This window comes from Podarcis gaigeae (assembly GCF_964106915.1).
Source record: "Podarcis gaigeae genome assembly, chromosome: 10".
Taxonomy (NCBI): Eukaryota; Metazoa; Chordata; class Lepidosauria; order Squamata; family Lacertidae; genus Podarcis; species Podarcis gaigeae.
This window is the reverse complement of record NC_139686.1, coordinates 41,509,734-41,529,669: the sequence shown is the minus strand read 5'-3', so window position 1 is coordinate 41,529,669 and position 19,936 is coordinate 41,509,734. Positions and strand designations below refer to the sequence as shown.

At 41.8% G+C, this 19,936-nt stretch overlaps 1 protein-coding gene across 9 annotated transcripts in view; it reads left to right on the top strand.

The window, feature by feature from the left end:
- The window catches only part of NAV3 (neuron navigator 3), a 445,636-nt gene that overhangs the window by 334,222 nt on the left and 91,478 nt on the right, over nt 1–19,936 (top strand). For all 9 annotated transcript variants that reach the window (XM_083698859.1, XM_083698858.1, XM_083698861.1 and 6 more), the window contains 3 exons: nt 8,718–8,826; nt 10,003–10,386; nt 16,439–16,558. In XM_083698859.1, the coding sequence (XP_083554985.1) occupies nt 8,718–8,826; nt 10,003–10,386; nt 16,439–16,558 (613 nt within the window). The remainder of the gene's footprint in view (nt 1–8,717; nt 8,827–10,002; nt 10,387–16,438; nt 16,559–19,936) is intronic.

Sequence of the window (19,936 nt, the reverse complement as noted above, 5' to 3'; positions counted from 1 at the left end):
GTGATGAAAAAGTGCCCTTTAAGCCTAGATTCACCAGCAAGAACTGGGTGGAGGAGGAAGAAGGTTGCTTACGCGAGGGGACAGCACAGCTGGATGAGGACGTTATAATAACAATGCTTGGTGACTTAGAGCAAGTGCTTTACAATGATTATTTGGGTGAGTTCACTTCTGCATGGCATGGGCAGATAGTTTTATAGGCACTGGCACATCTGCATGGAGATTTTAGTGACAGTAATCTTGGAAGACACATCTGGGTTCGTGTTCAGTGTTGCACAGTGGAATGTTATCCTTCCTTTTAGATAAAGTGACTATATTTTTATATATTAAAAAAAAACACCACTCAGATAATCTGTTTTGAAAGCTATGCTTGTGGCAGCACATGATTTTCCCAATAGGTCATATTTGCACTAAAGCTGACCTTAGAACAACAAGCGATGGTAGGCTGTGAATTTTAACCTGTTTGGTTCATGATTGTTATATACATACAAGGGAGTGTCATGCAGTCATACTATCATTTTCCCATCTTAGGGAAGGTGGTGCGATAGAGTGTGCCTGTGGTTTCTTCTGCATGTAATGGCCTTATTGAGTGTAAATGCTTCTCCTGGCTAGGTACCTGTGTAAGTCTGCCACTTCATTCTCAATTTCTCCGTTTCTGTATTAATATGCCTTGATACTTCAATAATAAAAAATTAGGCAACCAGCAAACTTAATAAGATCTGATGTATTTAGGCAGCACCATGGCCTACTTTCTGCTCTAGCTCCATAAGGCTCCCTACAGAAATCTTATCCATAAATACACGCTTTGAGCAGAATTTTGAGTGCCAAGACTTCACAAACGAGCTACATCAGTGAAGGCAAGTAGGCATCGGTAATCCACAGCCATAGGTACTTCAAATGATTCCTCTGCAGCTGGCTGTACTTTTCATCTCCCTTCACTTAGAAGTGTGGGTTGCTCAAAGTGCTGCATTCAGATGTTTTATGTAATTAAATTTTTGGAACTCTGTGCCTCTTCTTCTTCCCCCCACCTCTCTCTCTACCCCTCCCTCTTTCATTTCCCTGTGGCATATACTTGTGCTAAGACTGAAACTGAAGCTTTATGTATGCTGCGATTTAAGCAGAATTTAAACAAGAGATAATGGGCTTGGTAAAATCAGGTAATCTGTGTTTGTTTCTGCCACTGATCTGTTGTGTGATCTGGAAGAAACCCCTGTTTCTGCCTATGACTTTTGCCAGATAGCACATTTTCTTAATCATGGCACAACTAGGGGTGGGGTGGGGTGATATTTTCACAGATGGATGACTTGTGTCATATTGCAAAGCCTTTTATATTTAACTACAATGGGTGATAGGGAGGAAATGTTTTATGTTATACTAATATTAAAGTAAAATGGTTATGGAATAAAGGTGGCTGTTTAATTTTTTAATGAGATAACATTGCAACAGCATGAGATAAACATGGCTGCTAATAGCTGCATATGCCTCAGTTTTCCCGTCTGGAGAAAAAGACATGAATTTTTGGCACATGTAGATTGTATCAGAAACCCATCCAGTAGGAAATGAAATGTAACCCGGTATCTCTGCAAATGTTTGGAAGTTAACAGCAGCCATTCGCCAGTTTCTTTCAAGGACCATAAACTCAGCCCTCTACGTTACAATGTACATTGCATGTGCAGTCCATGTATGGTAAGCGTGCACCGTCAAACTCCCTACTTGGTTTTGCAAAAACTGAACTCCAACATATTTGTTGTCTTCATATTTGTACAGTTTGATGAACACCCCACAGTAACGATATGAGACTAGGTGGGTCATTTCAATTAATGGGGGTTTATTTGCTCATCAAAAGGAAAAAGAAAAAGGGTGGGGACTTGGAAGCTTATAATATGTAGAGGCAGGGAGTGTGCTGGCCGGAGCTGTTGGCATTTGCAAAAAAGAGAAACATGTGGCAATTTCGTGAGTTCCTCCATTCTAAGCAAGATTTCTAATACCCTCTGCTTTTGAGGACTCCTCTAAGTGGACGTGGGTGGCGCTGTGGGTTAAACCACTGAGCTGCTGGGCTTGCCAATCAGAAGGTCGGTGGTTCGAATCCCCATGACAGGGTGAGCTCCCGTTGCTCGGTCCCTGATCCTGCCAACCTAGCAGTTCGAAAGCACAAAGTGCAAGTAGATAAATAGGTACTGCTCCAGTGGGAAGGTAAATGGCATTTCCGTGTGCTGCTCTGGATCACCAGAAACGGCTTAGTCATGCTGGCCACATGACCCGGAAGCTGTATGCCGGCTCCCTCGGCCAGTAAAGCAAGATGAGCACTGCAACCCCAGAGTCGTTCACGACTGGACCTAACGGTCAGGGGTCCCTTTACCTTTACCTAAGTGGATGCTAGCTGTACAGGAAGAATGCTCCTGGTCATGAAACTGCAGAAACCAGAATGGATGCAGGATCTGAAATAGGCTAGTGGGCATAAGTAACTGGTTCTGGGTGACTGGCTTGATTTATTAACTTACCTGCTAGCTCATGCACCTTATAGATCCATTCAATCCAGACTTTACCTGTTCTTCTTTCTGACATGTACGCCTGATGTGTGGAATGTTAATTTTCTTTTGCAGGGTGCTTTCAACCAGCCCCATTCTCCCTTGCTTGCAGTCCTTAATGTGACAAATATAACTTTCATAACAGAAGCACAAGTATGGGGTACTGTTAATGTTAGCTACGCTGAAGCAACTTAATTATTTATAAAGATTATATTCCGTTTTTGTCCAGGAGCACAAATGATCAGAGAGGAACCCTGGGATTGACATGGCATCATAAATGCTGAAATGCAACTCATGCAGTTCGGAACTCAGTTAAATCCTTTCTGCTTTCTGATGTTCTGATTGCTGCCATTTGGTTGCCGCCTTGTACCATAGAAGAGAGGAGAAACTTGTTGATCTAGTACCTTTAAATAATAAAGGTGCTTAAGGTTCTATCTCTCACCTCCAGGATCCAGATAATTAAAGTAACAATTGTCTATTTATTTTGTTCTGGGCTTGTTTATTACTGTTTAATGGTAAGATGGGACATAATACTAAACCATAATTTAGCAGCGCTGGAATAAGCCTGGGTGAGTCTGATGCTCACACGCTACAGCTTTCGCTATTCACCACATTGGCAGTGAAAGGACTATGTGAAACATGTGCTTCTGTTTCAAAACTAGCTGCAGTTCGTCGTGAATATAAAGGGCAACCAATAATTTAAACTAGAGGTGTTCTGAAAATTCACAGGAAACATTTCCTAGGAATAGGAGGCCTGTTTGCATATTCTTCCAAGACTATTTTACACACGTGTGTGTGTGTGTGTGTGTGTGTGTGGTGGCGTCCCCAAGCCCCCTTGAATGACACTGATCTGGAATTTTGTGGGGAAGCAAACTGACAGCCAAGTTGCCCACTGGAAAAATTCAGTGACATGTTTGCCCAAATTTATGTGCCCACAAAGAGAGATTGGATAATTTTGAAAATCTGTTTTTGCACAGCTCCAGTTGAAATGGTAGTTTAGTGAAACAAACCAGGAATCACTAACCAAGAAGTAGCAAAATGGTGATTGGAAGCATCCAATTCCTTAAAAAAAATAAAATCTCCTCCTTGCATCTATACTGGAAAAGGAGAGAACACAGAAAAAAACATGATCCTAGCGCTACCCAGGCTATTGTTTAGCACTACTTCCAAACTGGACAATTGTAACATATTTGGATTGCTTTGGTAATGGACTGGATTATATCCAACAAACTAAAGCACATTTCAGATGAGACTGAGACACAGTTAGCAGGTGGTTCTCTAAGCTAGATGGATGTGGGGGTTGGCTTTTCTTGAAGGCAGTGGGTACATAATTTTGGGGTACATCTGGATCCTTTGCTTGTTTCTTGAGGCTCAGGTGGCCTCAGTGGCACTGAGTGTCTTCCATCAGCTTTGGCTGATGGCCCAGCTGTGTCCCTCTCTGGACAGAGATGGCCTAACATTTGTCATCTATGCTCTGATAACCTCTAGGTTAGATCACTGCAACAACATTATACATAGTGCTGTCTCTGAAGATGGTTCAGAAGCTTCAGCTGGTGCAGAATTCAGTGGCCAGGTTGCTCATTGGGGCAAGGCAATTTGAACATATTACACCAATCCTTGCCCAGCTGCACTGGCTGCCAGTAATTCAAAGTGTTGGTTTTGACTCTGGCTCAGATCCACAAAACCTCAAGGAGCACCTCTCCCTATATGAACCAATCTGGACCTTGTGATCCTCATCTGAGACGCTTCTTTGTGTGCCTTGTCCACGAGAGGTCCAGAGGGTGCCAAAATGAGAACGGATCTTTTCTGTGGTGGCTCCCTGTTTGTGGAGTACTCTCCCAAGAGAGGCATGTCTGACCCCTTCATTACATATCTTTAGGCCCCAGGCAAAAATGTTCCTCTTCAACCATAACTTTGGCTGATTAACATTCTAAGTCCTTTTAAATGTGTTTGTGGGAGGGGGAGTTATTGGTTTGTTTTTGTTGTTTTTTGATTATGTATTTTGTGTTCTCTTTTTGTATTTTTCTGTTGCGAACCACTCTGGGATCTATGGAAAGAGGGTGGTATACAAATTTAATAATAATATACACATTATTTTTCTTTTGTATTTGTTTTATTTATTTGATTAGCATATATTATTCTTGATCTACTTTTCGGCCTTCTGGACCCTTCTGTCTAATCAATAATGCTCACACTGTCTCTATGTGAAGATGTTCGGATATAGGACAGGACTTTGGCCCCTACATATGTTGCTGAACTGCAGCTCCCATCCACCCTAGACAGCATGGCCCATGGTCAGGGAAGATGGGATTTGTAGTTTAGCAATATCTAGAGGGACAGTAGTTTCCCACGCCTGACTTAGGGGAGACTCTTAGTCACTAAGTGTATGATGTATTAATATGAGTACTGGCATAAAATCCCTGCCTCTGGTCATCTAAACACCCACAAATTATTCTGATTTTTCGTGTACATAGTGATATGTAATGAACTTCTGATTTATTCATACAGAAGTTAATAAGATTCTTCTCCTTGTAGAGATACTTTGCACCAACTCTCTTCCCTACTTTTTGTTGCTATAAAAGCACAGCTGGTTTTCCTGTGCATGATCACAAATAAATTTGACTCTTGTGGCAGGTTAGTTATAACCAAGCATCATAACAATGATAAACAACAATAATATTTCACACTATATGAGCATCTCTACACACAAAAGCTGTTGGGATGTTGAATTTGAAAATCAACAGGCATCTTTCTTGGCCCTGTTTTGGCATTAAGCAAGAATAGCTAGGGACCAATCCTCAGGAGAAAGAGAAACTGATGCTTTTGTAGTATCTTGAGAGGCATAATTCCTAGAGATGTGTGAACTCATTATAGCTCAGTATGCAGCTGAATTGTCAGAAGTATGAATTCCTAAAAAGATTAGCTTTTTTGCTTTTCTTTTTAGTGTTCTAAGCATGTTTGACCTTTGCATGTGTGCAGGCATGTTTTCATACGATTTAGGAAAGTTCTTCACATCCTTGCTTACGTTTGCTCCATTGAAGCCCTGAAAGCTGCAGAACCCTCCCCATCATCTGTGAGTTCAGCACTAGCGGAGGAAGAGGCATGCTGGGGGAGCGCACCTCCCCCAGCAGCGCGATCCCAGCAGAGTGCCATCGCGGCTTTCCCCCTGCCCGTGCCGGGCGCCATGCCCCTACGGGCGGCACACCATGCCCCCAGGACGCATGCCATACCCCTACAGGTGGTGCATCACATTCCTGGGATGCGTGCCAGTCCCGCCCCCGCATGCTCTCCGCCCCCCGGTGCCGGAGCATGACGCTCTGCCACTGGAGTTCAGAACCAAGCAAGGAGCCAGAAATGAGGCTTATAAGCAGGTTAAACATTACATTACAAACCCATTATTTGCACGCTCTGCCAGCATCCCTATCATTTTATTTTATGAAGGTCATTTAAATATGTACTGAAAATCATGTCTTCTCCAATATTTATGAGCTGGCCTTGGCGCACGGAGTCCTCTCACATATTCTCTGCTTTCTTCCCTCTGTTGAGCACTTAATGGCAGAGCAAAAAGATCACAGAATTGCCTGAAGATGGGATTCTGTTACCATGCAATTTTAGTTGTTAATACCTCCTTGTGGTGAGGGGAGCAGGGGATTAGGGAGGAGAAGGAATGGGAGTAAGGGTATGCAAGCCTGTGACACATTCCTGATCTCATGTAGCACACAAACCAGAATGAAGGCTCGTCAAGATAAGGAAAGGTTATATTTATTAAAGTATAACAAGGTAGAACTTATGCCATTCTCGCATAAAATGTGTGGCCAAGTATGACCTGCACATACAGGTAGAAAATCTCACCTGCTGCTAAGGGCCAAACCACCCCAGAACAACTTCAATACTCAAGGAATCTTTCCCCTGGAAGTCTTGCAAAGTTCCCTCCTTAACTGTGTGGTAGGGAATGGTATTAATATGTAGTAAAGTGTGCTGTGTCGACCTGTAAATCCCATGTTCCAATTATATACTATAGAAATTGACATGTTGCTGCTAGAATAAATAAATAATAATTGGCAGGTCTTAAAATCAAGTGAGAGTTTAGAATTAAGTCGTTGCAGTTTAGATTTTATATATCTTTAAATTGTACTCATGAATACTCATGTCTATTGAATCTGGATATATTTTATGTATAGAGTATACAGCTTGTATGTACCCAGTGCTTCCCCTCCCCCCCCCCCGCACAACACTAGCTGAGGCCCCCACCCTTACTTGCTAGCCAGGGGCAGTGTCTCCTTTTTCCTGTGCTGGGGCTTACTTAAAAAAAGAAATTGGGATGGAGGAGTAGTGTCCTGCGTATTCAGGCTACCCTGGTCTGGCTGCGAGGGAAAGTTGCTGGCAAGTGCTGCCTTTGCCCCAGGGAGGCGCTCTTTTCAATGGGTGCTGCTGCTGCTCGTGTAGTGTGTGTGTGTGTGTGTGTGTGTGTATCTGTGTGAACACAGGACAGAGGTATGTACGTGTGCTTTGTTTGAAAGAGGAAGGGTTGTATATGGGGTGGGTGGGTGAGGAAAGGAAGAAAACATCTATATGAGGTCTTCGTTCATATGAGAGAAAAGAGACTATGTATGTGGGGTCTGCAGGAGTAGGGAAAGGTGAAGCTAGACAGAGGAAGGTCTATGTGATGTATATGCGGCTCCCAGTATGTTTCCGAGCACAATTCAAAGTGTTGGTGCTGACCTTTAAAGCCCTAAACGGCCTCGGTCCAGTATACCTGAAGGAGCGTCTCCACCCCCATCATTCTGCCCGGACGCTGAGGTCCAGCGCCGAGGGCCTTCTGGCGGTTCCCTCATTGCGAGAAGCAAAGCTACAGGGAACCAGGCAGAGGGCCTTCTCGGTAGTGGCGCCCGCCCTGTGGAACGCCCTTCCAGCAGATGTCAAAGCGATAAACAACTACCTGACATTCAGAAGACATCTTAAGGCAGCCCTGTTCAGGGAAGTTTTTAACGTGTGATATTTTACTGTATTTTTGGTTTTATGGAAGCCGCCCAGAGTGGCTGGGGAGGCCCAGCCAGATGGGCGGGGTATAAATAATATATTATTATTATTATTATTATTATTATTATTATTATTTAAGTGTTTGTGTGTGCAAGATGCGGGGAGGTGTGTGTACATGTGTGGTATGTGCGAGAGAGGGACAGGTGCACCTGGACTGAGAGGAAAGGAGGCATATATGTGTGGTTGTGTGAGAGACAGACAGGCATGTGTGTCTGTGGTCTGTATAATAATAATAATAATAATAATAATAATAATAATAATAATAATAATTTATTTGTACCCTGCCCATCTGGCTGGGTTTCCCCAGCCACTCTGGGTGGCTTCCAACAAAGATTAAAAATAGATTAAAACTTCACACATTTAAAAATTCCCTAATTCTAAATGTCAGGTAGTTGTTTATCTCTTTGACATCTGATGGGAGGGTGTTCCACAGGGCGGGCGTCATGTATTTTGAGTGCATGTGGGTGTTCCATGCCCGTGCAGAAGAGAATGTGGTTGGTCACCTTGTATATTTTCCCTGGAACCAGGTTATGTTCCCTGTGGTTTGTAGACAACAAGGTCTCTCTCTCTCTCTCACTCTCTCTCTCTCTCTGGGTGTGTAAAATCAATATTGTGTGACTGCCACAAAAAAACCCAGCAGGCAAGCACCTCTAATGTTGTGTTATGCCATACCTGCATGGCTAATACTGTGTGCCACATCATACACTCCACACTGGGCATTTTGTGATTGACAGCAGTGTTAATTTTAAATTCTTTTTAACAAAACCTTCAAAATTATCTATAAATCTTGATATATATTTTTTAAAAAATGTATTTTTAAGTTTTATTATCAACTTTTTAATTAAAGATTCCTCACAAATTCAATGGAAAAGTGGGTAGAGGGAATGCAGGAAGAGGGAAAAGGCACTTTATACTTTCTCAAGGTGTGAGTACAGACACCTCTGTTGTTGTTGTTGTTTTGCCACCCCCATGCTTCCCCCATACAGAGCACCAGCTAATTTGCTGTTATGAAATAACTTTGCATGCTAGAAGTCATTGTCTGTTTCATATTAGAGAAGATTCAGAGATATGTTATTGGAATGATGATGGAGATCTCTTCTTATATTTTTGCATGTGCAGTATATTGTTAGCTATATACGCTGTTCGTTGCAGGGGAAGATCCTGAAGCTAGAAGAATGAGAACTGTAAAGAATATAGCAGATCTGAGGCAGAACTTGGAAGAAACTATGTCGAGCCTTAGGGGAACTCAAATAAGCCACAGGTACTATTTCACAATTGGTTAAATATATACGGGTTGAAGCAGAAAGTATGTGGGTTTTGCAAGGAGAAACCTTGAAGATGTGCACCCAATTTCATTTTTGCCAGTTTTCTTATTGCCAGTGCTATCCGGTTAAGTAGCAGCCTCCTTAAATTCCATGAATGAAATGTGTCAGATTGGGCAATGCCTGTCAATATGCAATTCAACCCATGCTCACAGACAGGAGCAAGAGCACACCATTGCTCCCTACTCACCTGACATTCTTCCCCCATCTCTCCTTATCCTGGGATTTAAGTACATAGGACTTTCCCTTTTATCGAGTCAGACCCCTGGTCCTTCTAGCTCAGTATTGTCTACACCTGAACTTTTCAGGGTTTCAGCAAGGGGTCTGTCCAAGTCCTATCTGGAGAACCCAAGACTTTCTGCATCAAAATATGTGTTGTACTTCTGAACTATGACCCTTCCTCCTGATGAGTTGGACACACACACACACCACTTTGTGTGATGGGGCTTGCATCTTCTTCTTCCAAACTCCATGCCTTAATTAAGTGAATCGTTTTAACAGGTCCTACATGTGTAAAATGCAACACACATAGACCCAAACCATGTAGACAATTCTCTCAAATATTTTTCTAAATACTAATTGCACAAAATGGGTCCATGTATGTTGGATTTTACAAGTATAGGTCATATGCTAAATGGACATATGTCCTATGGATATTGAGAGATGCAATAGTACAGCAGTAATGACAGATTGGCAGGAAAGAAAGATATGGGACAGATCAGAAACTGGGATTATCCAGTCAAGGCCACTGTCTATCTAAACCACAGAACATTTTCATTTACAGCCGAAATGCTAAAAATGGATAAGCTGTCTAAAATGCCACCATGAGATTAGCTGCAACTTCTGTATATGTTGAGCATGAAAGACCCTTATTTTCCACTGAGATGTTGCATTTTGATTTTCCACACTCATTCTTCTCAAAATCCACCTGCAGTAAAATGATGAAACAAAAAAGTATCCTTTCTTTGAAAGTGTTGAATAAAGGATTTGTTCTTGTAGGAAAATGAATGCATTAAATATAAACTTTGTTTTTGTTCTGACTTTTACTGTCTCTCCCCTCCCTATGCTCAGAAGTATAGAAAGCACAGTTCATCAGTTTTTGTTTTGCTTCACAGCACATTGGAGACAACATTTGACAGTACTGTGACAACCGAAGTGAATGGGCGAAGCATCCCAGGCTTGACAAGCCGATCCTCTCCAGTGACCTGGAGGCTTGGACAAGCTAGTCCTCGTCTCCAGGCAGGCGATGCTCCTTCCCTGGGTGGAGGGTACCCTCGCAGTGGTGCTAGTCGCTTTATCCATACTGACCCTTCTCGGTTCATGTATACCACGCCTCTTCGCCGTGCAGCTGTTTCTCGCCTTGGGAACATACCCCAGATAGACATGAGTGAAAAAGGAAGTAGCGATCTGGACATTTCCTCTGATGTTGATGTTGGAGGATACATGAGTGATGGGGACATTCTTGGGAAGAGCCTCCGTGCTGATGACATCAACAGCGGGTAAGTGTTTGCCTCCCCAGACCCTCACATAACACACAATGTTCTTCTTGTTTGATGTGGCCACTATAAGCACCATATGATTCGAAATATATTTTCTGGGTGGGTTGGCCCCCAAAATATATATTATAGTGATGCTCCCTAAGGTATGCACCATCTTTCTTTTGTCTTTTTAAAGGCATGGAGAAAGGAGAGGCAGAGAGAGAATTAAAAACCCTCAGTCATCTCATGTTATTGGCGTGACTGAGGCTAAGTTGGGCCAGCCCCCTGGAAACACAAATGCTTCAGGGAAATTTGTTTGCCACCAATCTTGGGGTATCTTATCTTGCCCCAGCTCCCAGTGTATGGCTTAAAAATCTGGGCCTAAAAGTTTAGCATCACCCTTGTGGTGGGTCATCAGGTGAATATGCCTCTGTAGAAACAATTCTGGTCCACCATTCTTGACAGGTGTTTGGTTTTGTGAGTCAAAGAATGTGTAAGACTGAATTAGATCCTTTTCTTAAAATAATAATAATAATAATAATAATAATAATAATAATAATTTTTTATTTATACCCCACCCTCCCCAGCCAAGGCCGGGCTCAGAGCAGCTTACAAGCAATAATAAAAACAAGATGAATGATTACAACTTAAAAACAAAAATAAAATACAACATTAAAATAATGGAACATTAAAATATTAAAATGTAGCCTCATCGCAGGAGGACAAGGAAAAGAAAGATGTGGTAGATTAATGGTAGATGTGTTCCTTATTTTAGTAGGGGCCAAAATACAGAAGGAATGTGTGTGCTATAATGATCTTAGCACATTGGAATGAATGATAATTAAATGAGAAAGAGATTACAAACAAAGTTTTCATTTTGCTGTGCACACCATTCCCTCTAGGTTTATTTTGTTCCAGTTGATAGATGGCAGACATGTTTTAAACGGGGGCAAACAAAAACCTGTTTCTTACAGGCGTGAAATTTCAATACCTACCTGTCATATTCATTCTATTGAGAAATAAGCTTTTCTGGAGTTTATTGGTTGTGCATTTTATATCTGACCACAGGAATAACCTCAAGAGATGGGAAGGTAACATTTATTAACTTTATCTAGTAGGGACTGCTTTCGGGCACTTCTGAATTTTAGTACTGCTTACAGTTTGATGGGGATTTAAACACAAGTGGATTTTCCCACAATGGCCACATAGATATCTTTAAAATGCTGGTATAGATGAGTTATTCATCACATTGTTGGGTGGTCACTGATATAGATTTATAGTCACCAATATTTCTGTTTTTCTAGAGAGTCTTGTTGCACCTTAAAAATTAACAAATTATTTTCTACTTTGTACTGATACTCAGAAATGTGTATTTTACTGCATTACTCAAAGAGTTGTATGTGTTGAGAAGAAATTCTAATTCTAATTCTAATAATAATAATAATAATAATAATAATAATAATAATAATAATAATAATAGGTCCTATATGGAAAATGATGAAAAGGTTTCCCCTGCTTTCCAGTGTTACCACTGTTGGCAATATTATGCATCCTTTCTACATATTACCTTAGATTCCTAGGACATAGAAACAGAGGCCCTCAGTTCCTCTTAAGATCACTCATGTTCAGTGCATGGGTGTGTGATGTTCTCCTGGACATAGTTCCATGGCTGCTTTGATGCATAGGGAAGAACTCTACAAGAATGTAATCCATATATCATATAAGAATTACAGATTTAGTGTCAGTCAACATGTAACATAATAGGATCACTGTTTTTGGTTTGTTTTATTAAGGACTAATTATCTGCCCCACACAGCTGCTTTGATGATTGGTGAGGTTTTTTAAGTCTTTCCTCTCTATAATCCAAATCAACCTGATCCAAACTGGCTATTTGTTATAAATCGGTGTAGGGCACTAGAGTGGCGGGCAAAGAAGCAAGGCTGCATTGCTGGTCCAGCCCCCAACACCCATGTGCTGAGAGCAGATGTCAGAGGAGCTGGTAGCAGCTGTCAGGGAGAGAGCAGTTTACATCAGGGATACATAAGAGAGGAGGAGTGTGTTGAAAACTATAATTGAGCCAAATGGTAGATTTCTCGCATCATTACGTTTGGGTCTTTAGGAGATGGGCAGGGGAATGGGACCTTGTTGCTCCTTCTTGATTGCTTAGTGGTTTTTAATACTGGTGACCATGGTTTCTTCCTGGACTATTTCCATGAGTTGGGACTTGGTGGCACTGTGTTGCAGTGGTTCTGCTTCTACCTGTGGGGATAGGTTCAGAGAGTAGCATTGGGGGAGAATATGTGTCCATGCCCTGGCATTTTTTGTGTGTGTTAAATATCTATGGGTTTCTAAACTGTGTGTTGGAGGGGGGTATGGTTTTTTAATTATGCTATGTATTTTTGTGTGTTTATTTTGTAAACTGCCCTGTGATCAGCTGTTGGCCATTAGGAGATTTGGGGCATTGCATCATCATCATACTGATGACACCCATCCCTTTTTCCCGTTATATCTGAGTCAGGGGATGCTTTTGTACTCATGGCTAGCTGTAGTGGTGGGCTGGATAAGGGTCAAAAAACAGAGATTGAATCATGGTAAAATGGAGACTCCATGGAGTGAGTGGTTCCCATATTCAGGAGTTAGGGAATTCTCCACTTCTGGACAAGTTTGCAATCTCTCTGAGGGGACAAGTTTGGAGGTGCACCTAGATCCATCCTTGCTATGAGAGGCTCAGGAAAACTCTGTGCGAACGACTGCCCATTATCTTAGGTTGGTATGCCAACTACACCCTTTCCTGGACAAGAATAGCTTGACCACTGCAGTTCATGTGTTGGTGTCCTCACAGCTGGACTACTATAATGTGCTCTATATGGGACTTCCCTTGGGTCTGATTAGGAAGCTGCAGCTGGCGTTGAATACCATGGTCAGGTTGTTGAGTGTTTGTCTGCCTTTCAAAGTATGAAAGACTGAAATCAGAATTAGAGAATTTCAGTCTCCATGTCTAAAACCAAGGCTGTGTTTTTAAGACGAAGTGTGACCCATTCAAAGAAGTGGTGCTTATTTCCAAGTAAATCTGCTTGGGATAGAGCTGTATTGTCTGACTGATCACTGATTTAAGAGTTCCGTGGAATTTGGTGCCACTGATTTCTGTGTAAGCATGCATAGAATTGAGCTCTGAAAGTTTCTTCAAGTGACATAATCCATATTTTTTTTTTACATTTTCTGGTTGGACCTGACTGATGGACCCTGGAAGTCTGGTTCAAAAATGAGAAAAAAGCAGATTGCACTCACCTGAAATCCAGCCACTATCTAGTATAAGAAACTTTGTGCATCTATGCAACTTAATGACTCATGTGAAAGCATTCAAAGCAGTGTGAGACTTTCTATCTCAGCTAATTTTTCCTTGAATATTTTGCTTGTAACATATACCGATTAACAGTTTTTGTACTGCTTGACTAAATATGTATTAATTAGTTTATCACCTTAGAGAATAAATTAAGTTGTCTCTTTTGACATCCGTAATGAGAATGACTTGGTAAATAGTAGCAAGCAGCAGCGCTCTTGGCCAGAATATTTTTAAGTACCATTTCTGCGTTAGAATGAAGAGCAAAAAATGAATAATAAGCACTGAAAATTCATGCTTCATTCAGGCATGTCAAGTCTTATCTCTCTTTCCTCTTTCATTCCCACTTTAATTACTTTAAACACTTGGGGATGAGAATCCAGCAGTAATTAGGAATTAATGGAAGAGGGGCCTATTTCTTGTGAGGTTCAGCCTCTTCACTAATGCACTACCATGTAAGAATCAAAATGCATTGAAGTCTTGAGTCTTGAAGTCTTCTCCTCCATTTTCTTACCTTTGTAGTTCTATAGGAATGAAGGCTTCAATCGAGTCCCATCCCCTCCCCTCCCTGGCGAAGGCATCATACAATATACACCATCTTGTATCCATTGGAAAGTAACATTCATGTTTGTATTTCTGGGTGCAAGATCACATCCATAAGTGGTTCCAGTGCCTACAGATATGACTTCAGAGTTCAAATACCATAGGTTGGTGTGGAAACTGGCCCCCATTTCATTCACAAGACTTTCTGAAAATGACTAATAAAGAAATTGCCCCTAAGAAGCAATTCAGATAGCAATACATACCAAAATAAGATTATATAAAAATAATAGCAAGGTAAGCTTCCCATTCTTATAATTCTGTGGTCACAAACCTCACATCAGTTTCTCAAGCAGGTCATCTATATCTGGTGCATGAGGCTGGCCTGTCCAGGTGAATGTGCTGCTTTCTTGACTTCATTTTGTGATTGAGGCCAGATATGCACAGGATGAGGGCCGTAGATAAAGCCGCCTCCCCATGAAAGTGTTATGTGTGCACCATGTCACCTTTAAATACTGACAAAAATTTAGTAAGCAGCAAACCCATCCATGCCATTTGTCACTGGTGTGCCAGTATATACTGTAAATGCAGGTGGACCAAATACATGGGAAAGAATTTAAACCCACAGAGAGCACCTTTCCATGGATTTTGGACAAGAGTCCTTGGCCTCCTGCAGGATAGCTCAGTTGTAGAGTATGAGACTCTTAATCTCGTGGTCATGGGTTTGATGCCTGTGTTGGGCAAAATGATTCCTTTGTGGTCCCTTCCAGCTCTGATTCTATGACAACCTTATCTGAACTTGCCATGGATTGAACCTGAGATGTTGAACATATGGTCTTATCACTGAACTAAAGTCCTTCTCCTGCCTGTATCCTATAAAGAATAGGCCTTAATTAGGCCAGGAGGTGTGCACCAGTGTAGTTAGTGTGTCAGTCCTTCTTTTGGTTGTTGGCAGCTATGTGTATATATCATAATAAAAGAAAGATTAGGGCACCTTTTATGGTCCTCCACTTTCACTTTACCAGGACTAAGAGTATGAGTAGGCACTCCAGGGTATACTCCACCCCATCCCCCTTTCCTCATTCATTTGCTTCACTGAGATTCTCACAGAGTTGGCCAACTCAGCTTTCACATAGGAATTGGTCATATTGAAGCATTTCTGTTGAATAACTGCATCCCCAGCAAAACTGTCTCAGATGGAAGGAGAGTTTTTAAGCCTGAGGTGGCAAATTTTGACAAGCGCATTTCACATGGAAGCATCTCCTGTCAAGTGCTTTTTCATGTGAGAGGACTGTACCACCTGACAAGTGAACAGCTCAATCCATTCCTAGATACGGTGGTTCTGTATGGCTGCTTCCTTTGTAGAGATCTGCAGTTAGATGTTTATAGATACTTTTGGGTATGTTTACTGTAACACCAGTTTACTGTTCTCTGTGTTACTCTATTTCTTATCTGCAAGGTAGGAACTGCTCCTCAGTCCTTCCTTCCTTCCCTTGCTACAACAAAATTCAAGCAGTTGTTCTCCTGATGTAGGGGCAAACTAGGCATGACAGCTGTGGAAGGGGGCACTTCAAATGTGGACAACAGTGATGGTGTAGGAGGTTTCACCATGTATGATACAGGTACCCGTATGGTTTTTGTCATGGAACAAATAGCAGCTGTGGAGGTGTGCCTTTAATAAGAAAATCAACACAGTGGGAGACAGTTAAGCACCCACTTAATTGCTGGGAAGCATAAATAAGTATTCTGGAAGGGAGAAGCTGCTAGGCCAGAATGGTTGTCCAACTACGCCAGTGTTATCTACTCTAACAAGCAGTGGCACTTGAGGGCATTGGACAGAAAAGAATCTATCTGCCTGATCCTTTTAACTGCCAGGATTTAGACCTTGGACCTTTCTGTAAACAATGCATGTGCTGTACTACTGGGTTATAGCTCTTCCCCTTTGTGCTGACTGCTGTTATCACGAGATGTACTGTACACAGAGCTATCACTTCACATTTCGTTTGGTTCTTAGTAAGGTTCACCTTGATGAAATTGGTAAAACCCTGCTTTAGAGTTTAAATTCTGCAGATCAGAAACTTCATCTCTTTCTTTCACTCTGCAACAGCGCTGCATTGACAGTGCTATATATAAATAGGTAGCACCAGCTGGTGGCATTTTCTCATGATTAAAATTATATATTTTTATTTTCAGTTACATGACAGATGGAGGACTCAACCTGTATACAAGAAGCTTGAACCGAATTCCAGACATAGCAGCCTCCCGAGATGTTATTCAAAGAGGGGTTCATGATGTGACGGTGGATGCAGACAGGTAATACCTCCCTTTATTGTCTAAAAAAACACACACCCAAACAAACAACAAATTATTACAGAGACCTTTGAAAGGCTGTTGACATTCCGCAGTACAAGGCGTAACATTTTTATATGGAAATCTGTGAATCTGTACCCAACAGGTTAGACAGACATAAGTAATGATAAAGAGAAATCAAGATAGAATTGTGAATCAGAAGCTGTGGACAGAATACAGTTATTCCTGAAATACCCTAGCCTATGTGGGAGAAAAGCAATGCTTAAACAAGATCCCTTGCACCAGCAGCCACAGGACAGGGGATCCCTATGGCTTGGTGCCTGAAACACAACAAAAATGGCCAAACAATCAAAACAGTTGGAAAAAGTATGGTTCATCAACTGTAACTACTTGGTTTTTTTATCATGAAGTATAAATGCATGAGACAGTAGGAAATGAAGATGGAGCACCTCCCTGCTAAAAATGTGCGACACCTGTTACTGACATTGTTTTTTTCTTGTGTATCATATGATTGCCAGAGTTTAAAGTGGCATTTTTAGCAGGAAAGAGTTTAAAGTGGCTCTTGCATGTATTTTCACTTTCTGATTTATTTTTTATTCCACCATATGTGCGTGACGCACAGTGAGTGCATGTGTGGTGCAGCCCACTGGCCGGTTTTTAAAATGGGAACTGTAGCCTCCAGATTAAAAAATGTTTACTGTTCCTGTTTTTAAGGCTTCCTAAAGTTCTTGCGCCATCTGCTACTGGATAGAGGATTTGGCAGTTGTCTTGGGCTCAGTTCAAGCTAATCTGCTGTGTTTTCTCAGCCAAACCACAGTCAACATAACAGTTTAACAATAAAATGTCCAGATTTCACTGATATTTTAGTAACAAGCTTCTGAACTTTTAACTGATAGGCTGGAGTGGCAGTATCATTTATCTTTTCCTGCAAAAAAATTCCATGCACTGATCAATTTTATGTTTGTTTTGTGTATATTTCTGTATTTTGTAAAGGCAGCCAGAGACAGGTTATTATTCAGACCTCCTTTAAATCCTTTTGGGGTGGGGTAGGAGGGTGCATGAAAGGAGTGCTGCCCCCCTCCCCCCGAAGAACAGTCCCAGTGTTCTTGAGATGCTCTGTTTGTCTTCTGTTTGTTACCCTCCCAGACGCGGGTGGCACTGTGGTCTAAATCACAGAGCTTAGGGCTTGCCGATCAGAAGGTTGGCTGTTCAAATCCTCACGATGGGGTGAGCTCCACTTGTTTGGTCCCAGCTCCTGCCCACCTAGCAATTTGAAAGCACGTCAAGTGCAAGTAGATAAATAGGTACTGCTCTGGTGGGAAGGTAAATGGTGTTTCTGTGCGCTGCTCTGGTTCGCCAGAAGTGGCTTAGTCATGCTGGCCACATGACCTGGAAGCTGTCTGTGGACAAAACGTCAGCTCCCTCGACCTATAGAGCGAGATGAGCGGCGCAACCCCAGAGTCATCAGTGACTGGACCTAACGGTCAGGGGTACTTTTATCTTTACCTTTACTCTCCCAGTCATCACTGTCACAGAAAGAGGATACAGTGGTTTATGGTGCAGCAGCCAGAGTCTAACTCAGGTGCATTTCATTTGTGGCCATGGAGTAACAAAAAGATACTTGTTTTATTTCATTGAAAAACTGAGTCCTAGTTAATTGTTATTGTTTTACACACCGGCATTTAAAAACACAGTGTTGCTGGGATTTCTAAATTGCATTTGATATCCATTAAGGTATTTTTTTTTTATGTGTTAGGGTGACAGTTGGTAAAGATAAAGGTTTGTTAAGGAGAGAGTGCTTACAGGTATGCCTTAAATTGTAATCTTTGCAGACTCTCTGCTACAAAAATTGTTAATGGCACTACAAAAAAAAAATTCCTTCCAGTAGCACCTTAAAGACCAACTAAGTCAGTTCTTGGTATGAGCTTTCGTGTGCATGCACACTTCTTCAGATACACTGAAACAGCTGTTTCAGTGTATCTGAAGAAGTGTGCATGCACACGAAAGCTCATACCAAGAACTGACTTAGTTGGTCTTTAAGGTGCTACTGGAAGGATTTTTTTTTTTTGTTTTGACTATGGCAGACCAACACGGCTACCTATCTGTAACTGTTAATGGCACTGGCACTCTGCTTCTTTCCTTGATTTCTGCTTCACTCCCACATTTGCCTTTAAATGGTTATAAATTATTTGCTTGGAGGCTAGATTTTAATTTTGATTATCCTAGTTGAGGGGAAGATTTAGAAGAGTTAGAATCTTTTTTGTGTCCCATTATTGCAGGAGAAATTGTCGATCTGTGTGGTACAGCAGGGAGTCTCAGATGCCCAGTGCCTTGAGTGCACCTGCAGTGCAAGCATTTTTTCCTGCAACTGATTACTCTGGGAAGAAAACAGATCCATAGTCTGTCTCTAATTAAACCTTTAATATCGCAGCAAGATTTTGACCATTCACTAAGTTACTCTGGGTTTAATTGTGTGAATAATTTGTGTGAATGTGCTCGTTGTGACCGTATATATATTTGATTTTGGGAATCAGGAAATATACCATACTCCTTAGGTCAGCTTTCCCCAAAACTGGTGCCCTCTGGATGCTTTGGGCAGAATAGACTGTGGTAAGAGATGATGGGAGCTTTACTTATCTGTCAAAGTTAGTCTGCAGGGTAGAGGTGGAGATGGCTCCCTCCAGCCTGTGTTGGTGCTAAACCCCAATACTTAGGTAGGCACAGCTGAGTCAGATTGAGTCTGCCCAGTATTGCCCACCCAGGTTTCAGTAATACATTAAAGGTCTGCTGCCTCACCCAGGATCCAATTGTGAATGAGCATAGGCCTCTTGTGAACCAATCTGCAATTTAAAGGCCTACTTCCAGGCAGGAGGGCATGGCGACACTAACCAGGGTCTTGCTAATTCTAATACAGTGGTACCTCGGTTTACGAACTTAATCCGTTCTGGAAGTCCATTCTTAAACCAAAGCCATTCTTAAACTGAGGGGCTTTCCCTAATGAGGCCTCCCGCCACCAGTGCCCTTCTACCATTCGGCTTCCATTTGTAAACTGAGGTAAAATTCGCTAACCGGGACACTACTTCCGGTTTTGCGGAGTTCATATACTGAATATTTCGTGAACAGGGCTATTCTTAAACTGAGGTACCACTGTACTCTACCATTCTGTGATTCTCCAGAGGCTGAGGTATAAGGGGTTGTGCCAAAGGCTTAATATAAAGGTGGATTTTGAGGATTTGAAGTAAGAAGTAAGACAAGTAGCATCACATAGAAGTTCTGGAAGGCAGTTTTAGGCATGAGGTCTAAAAAGAGCAAAATAGTGGAAACAAAATACTTCTTGGTGGCTGAAGATGGTCGTGGGCAGGAGAAAAGCCATGGAGGACT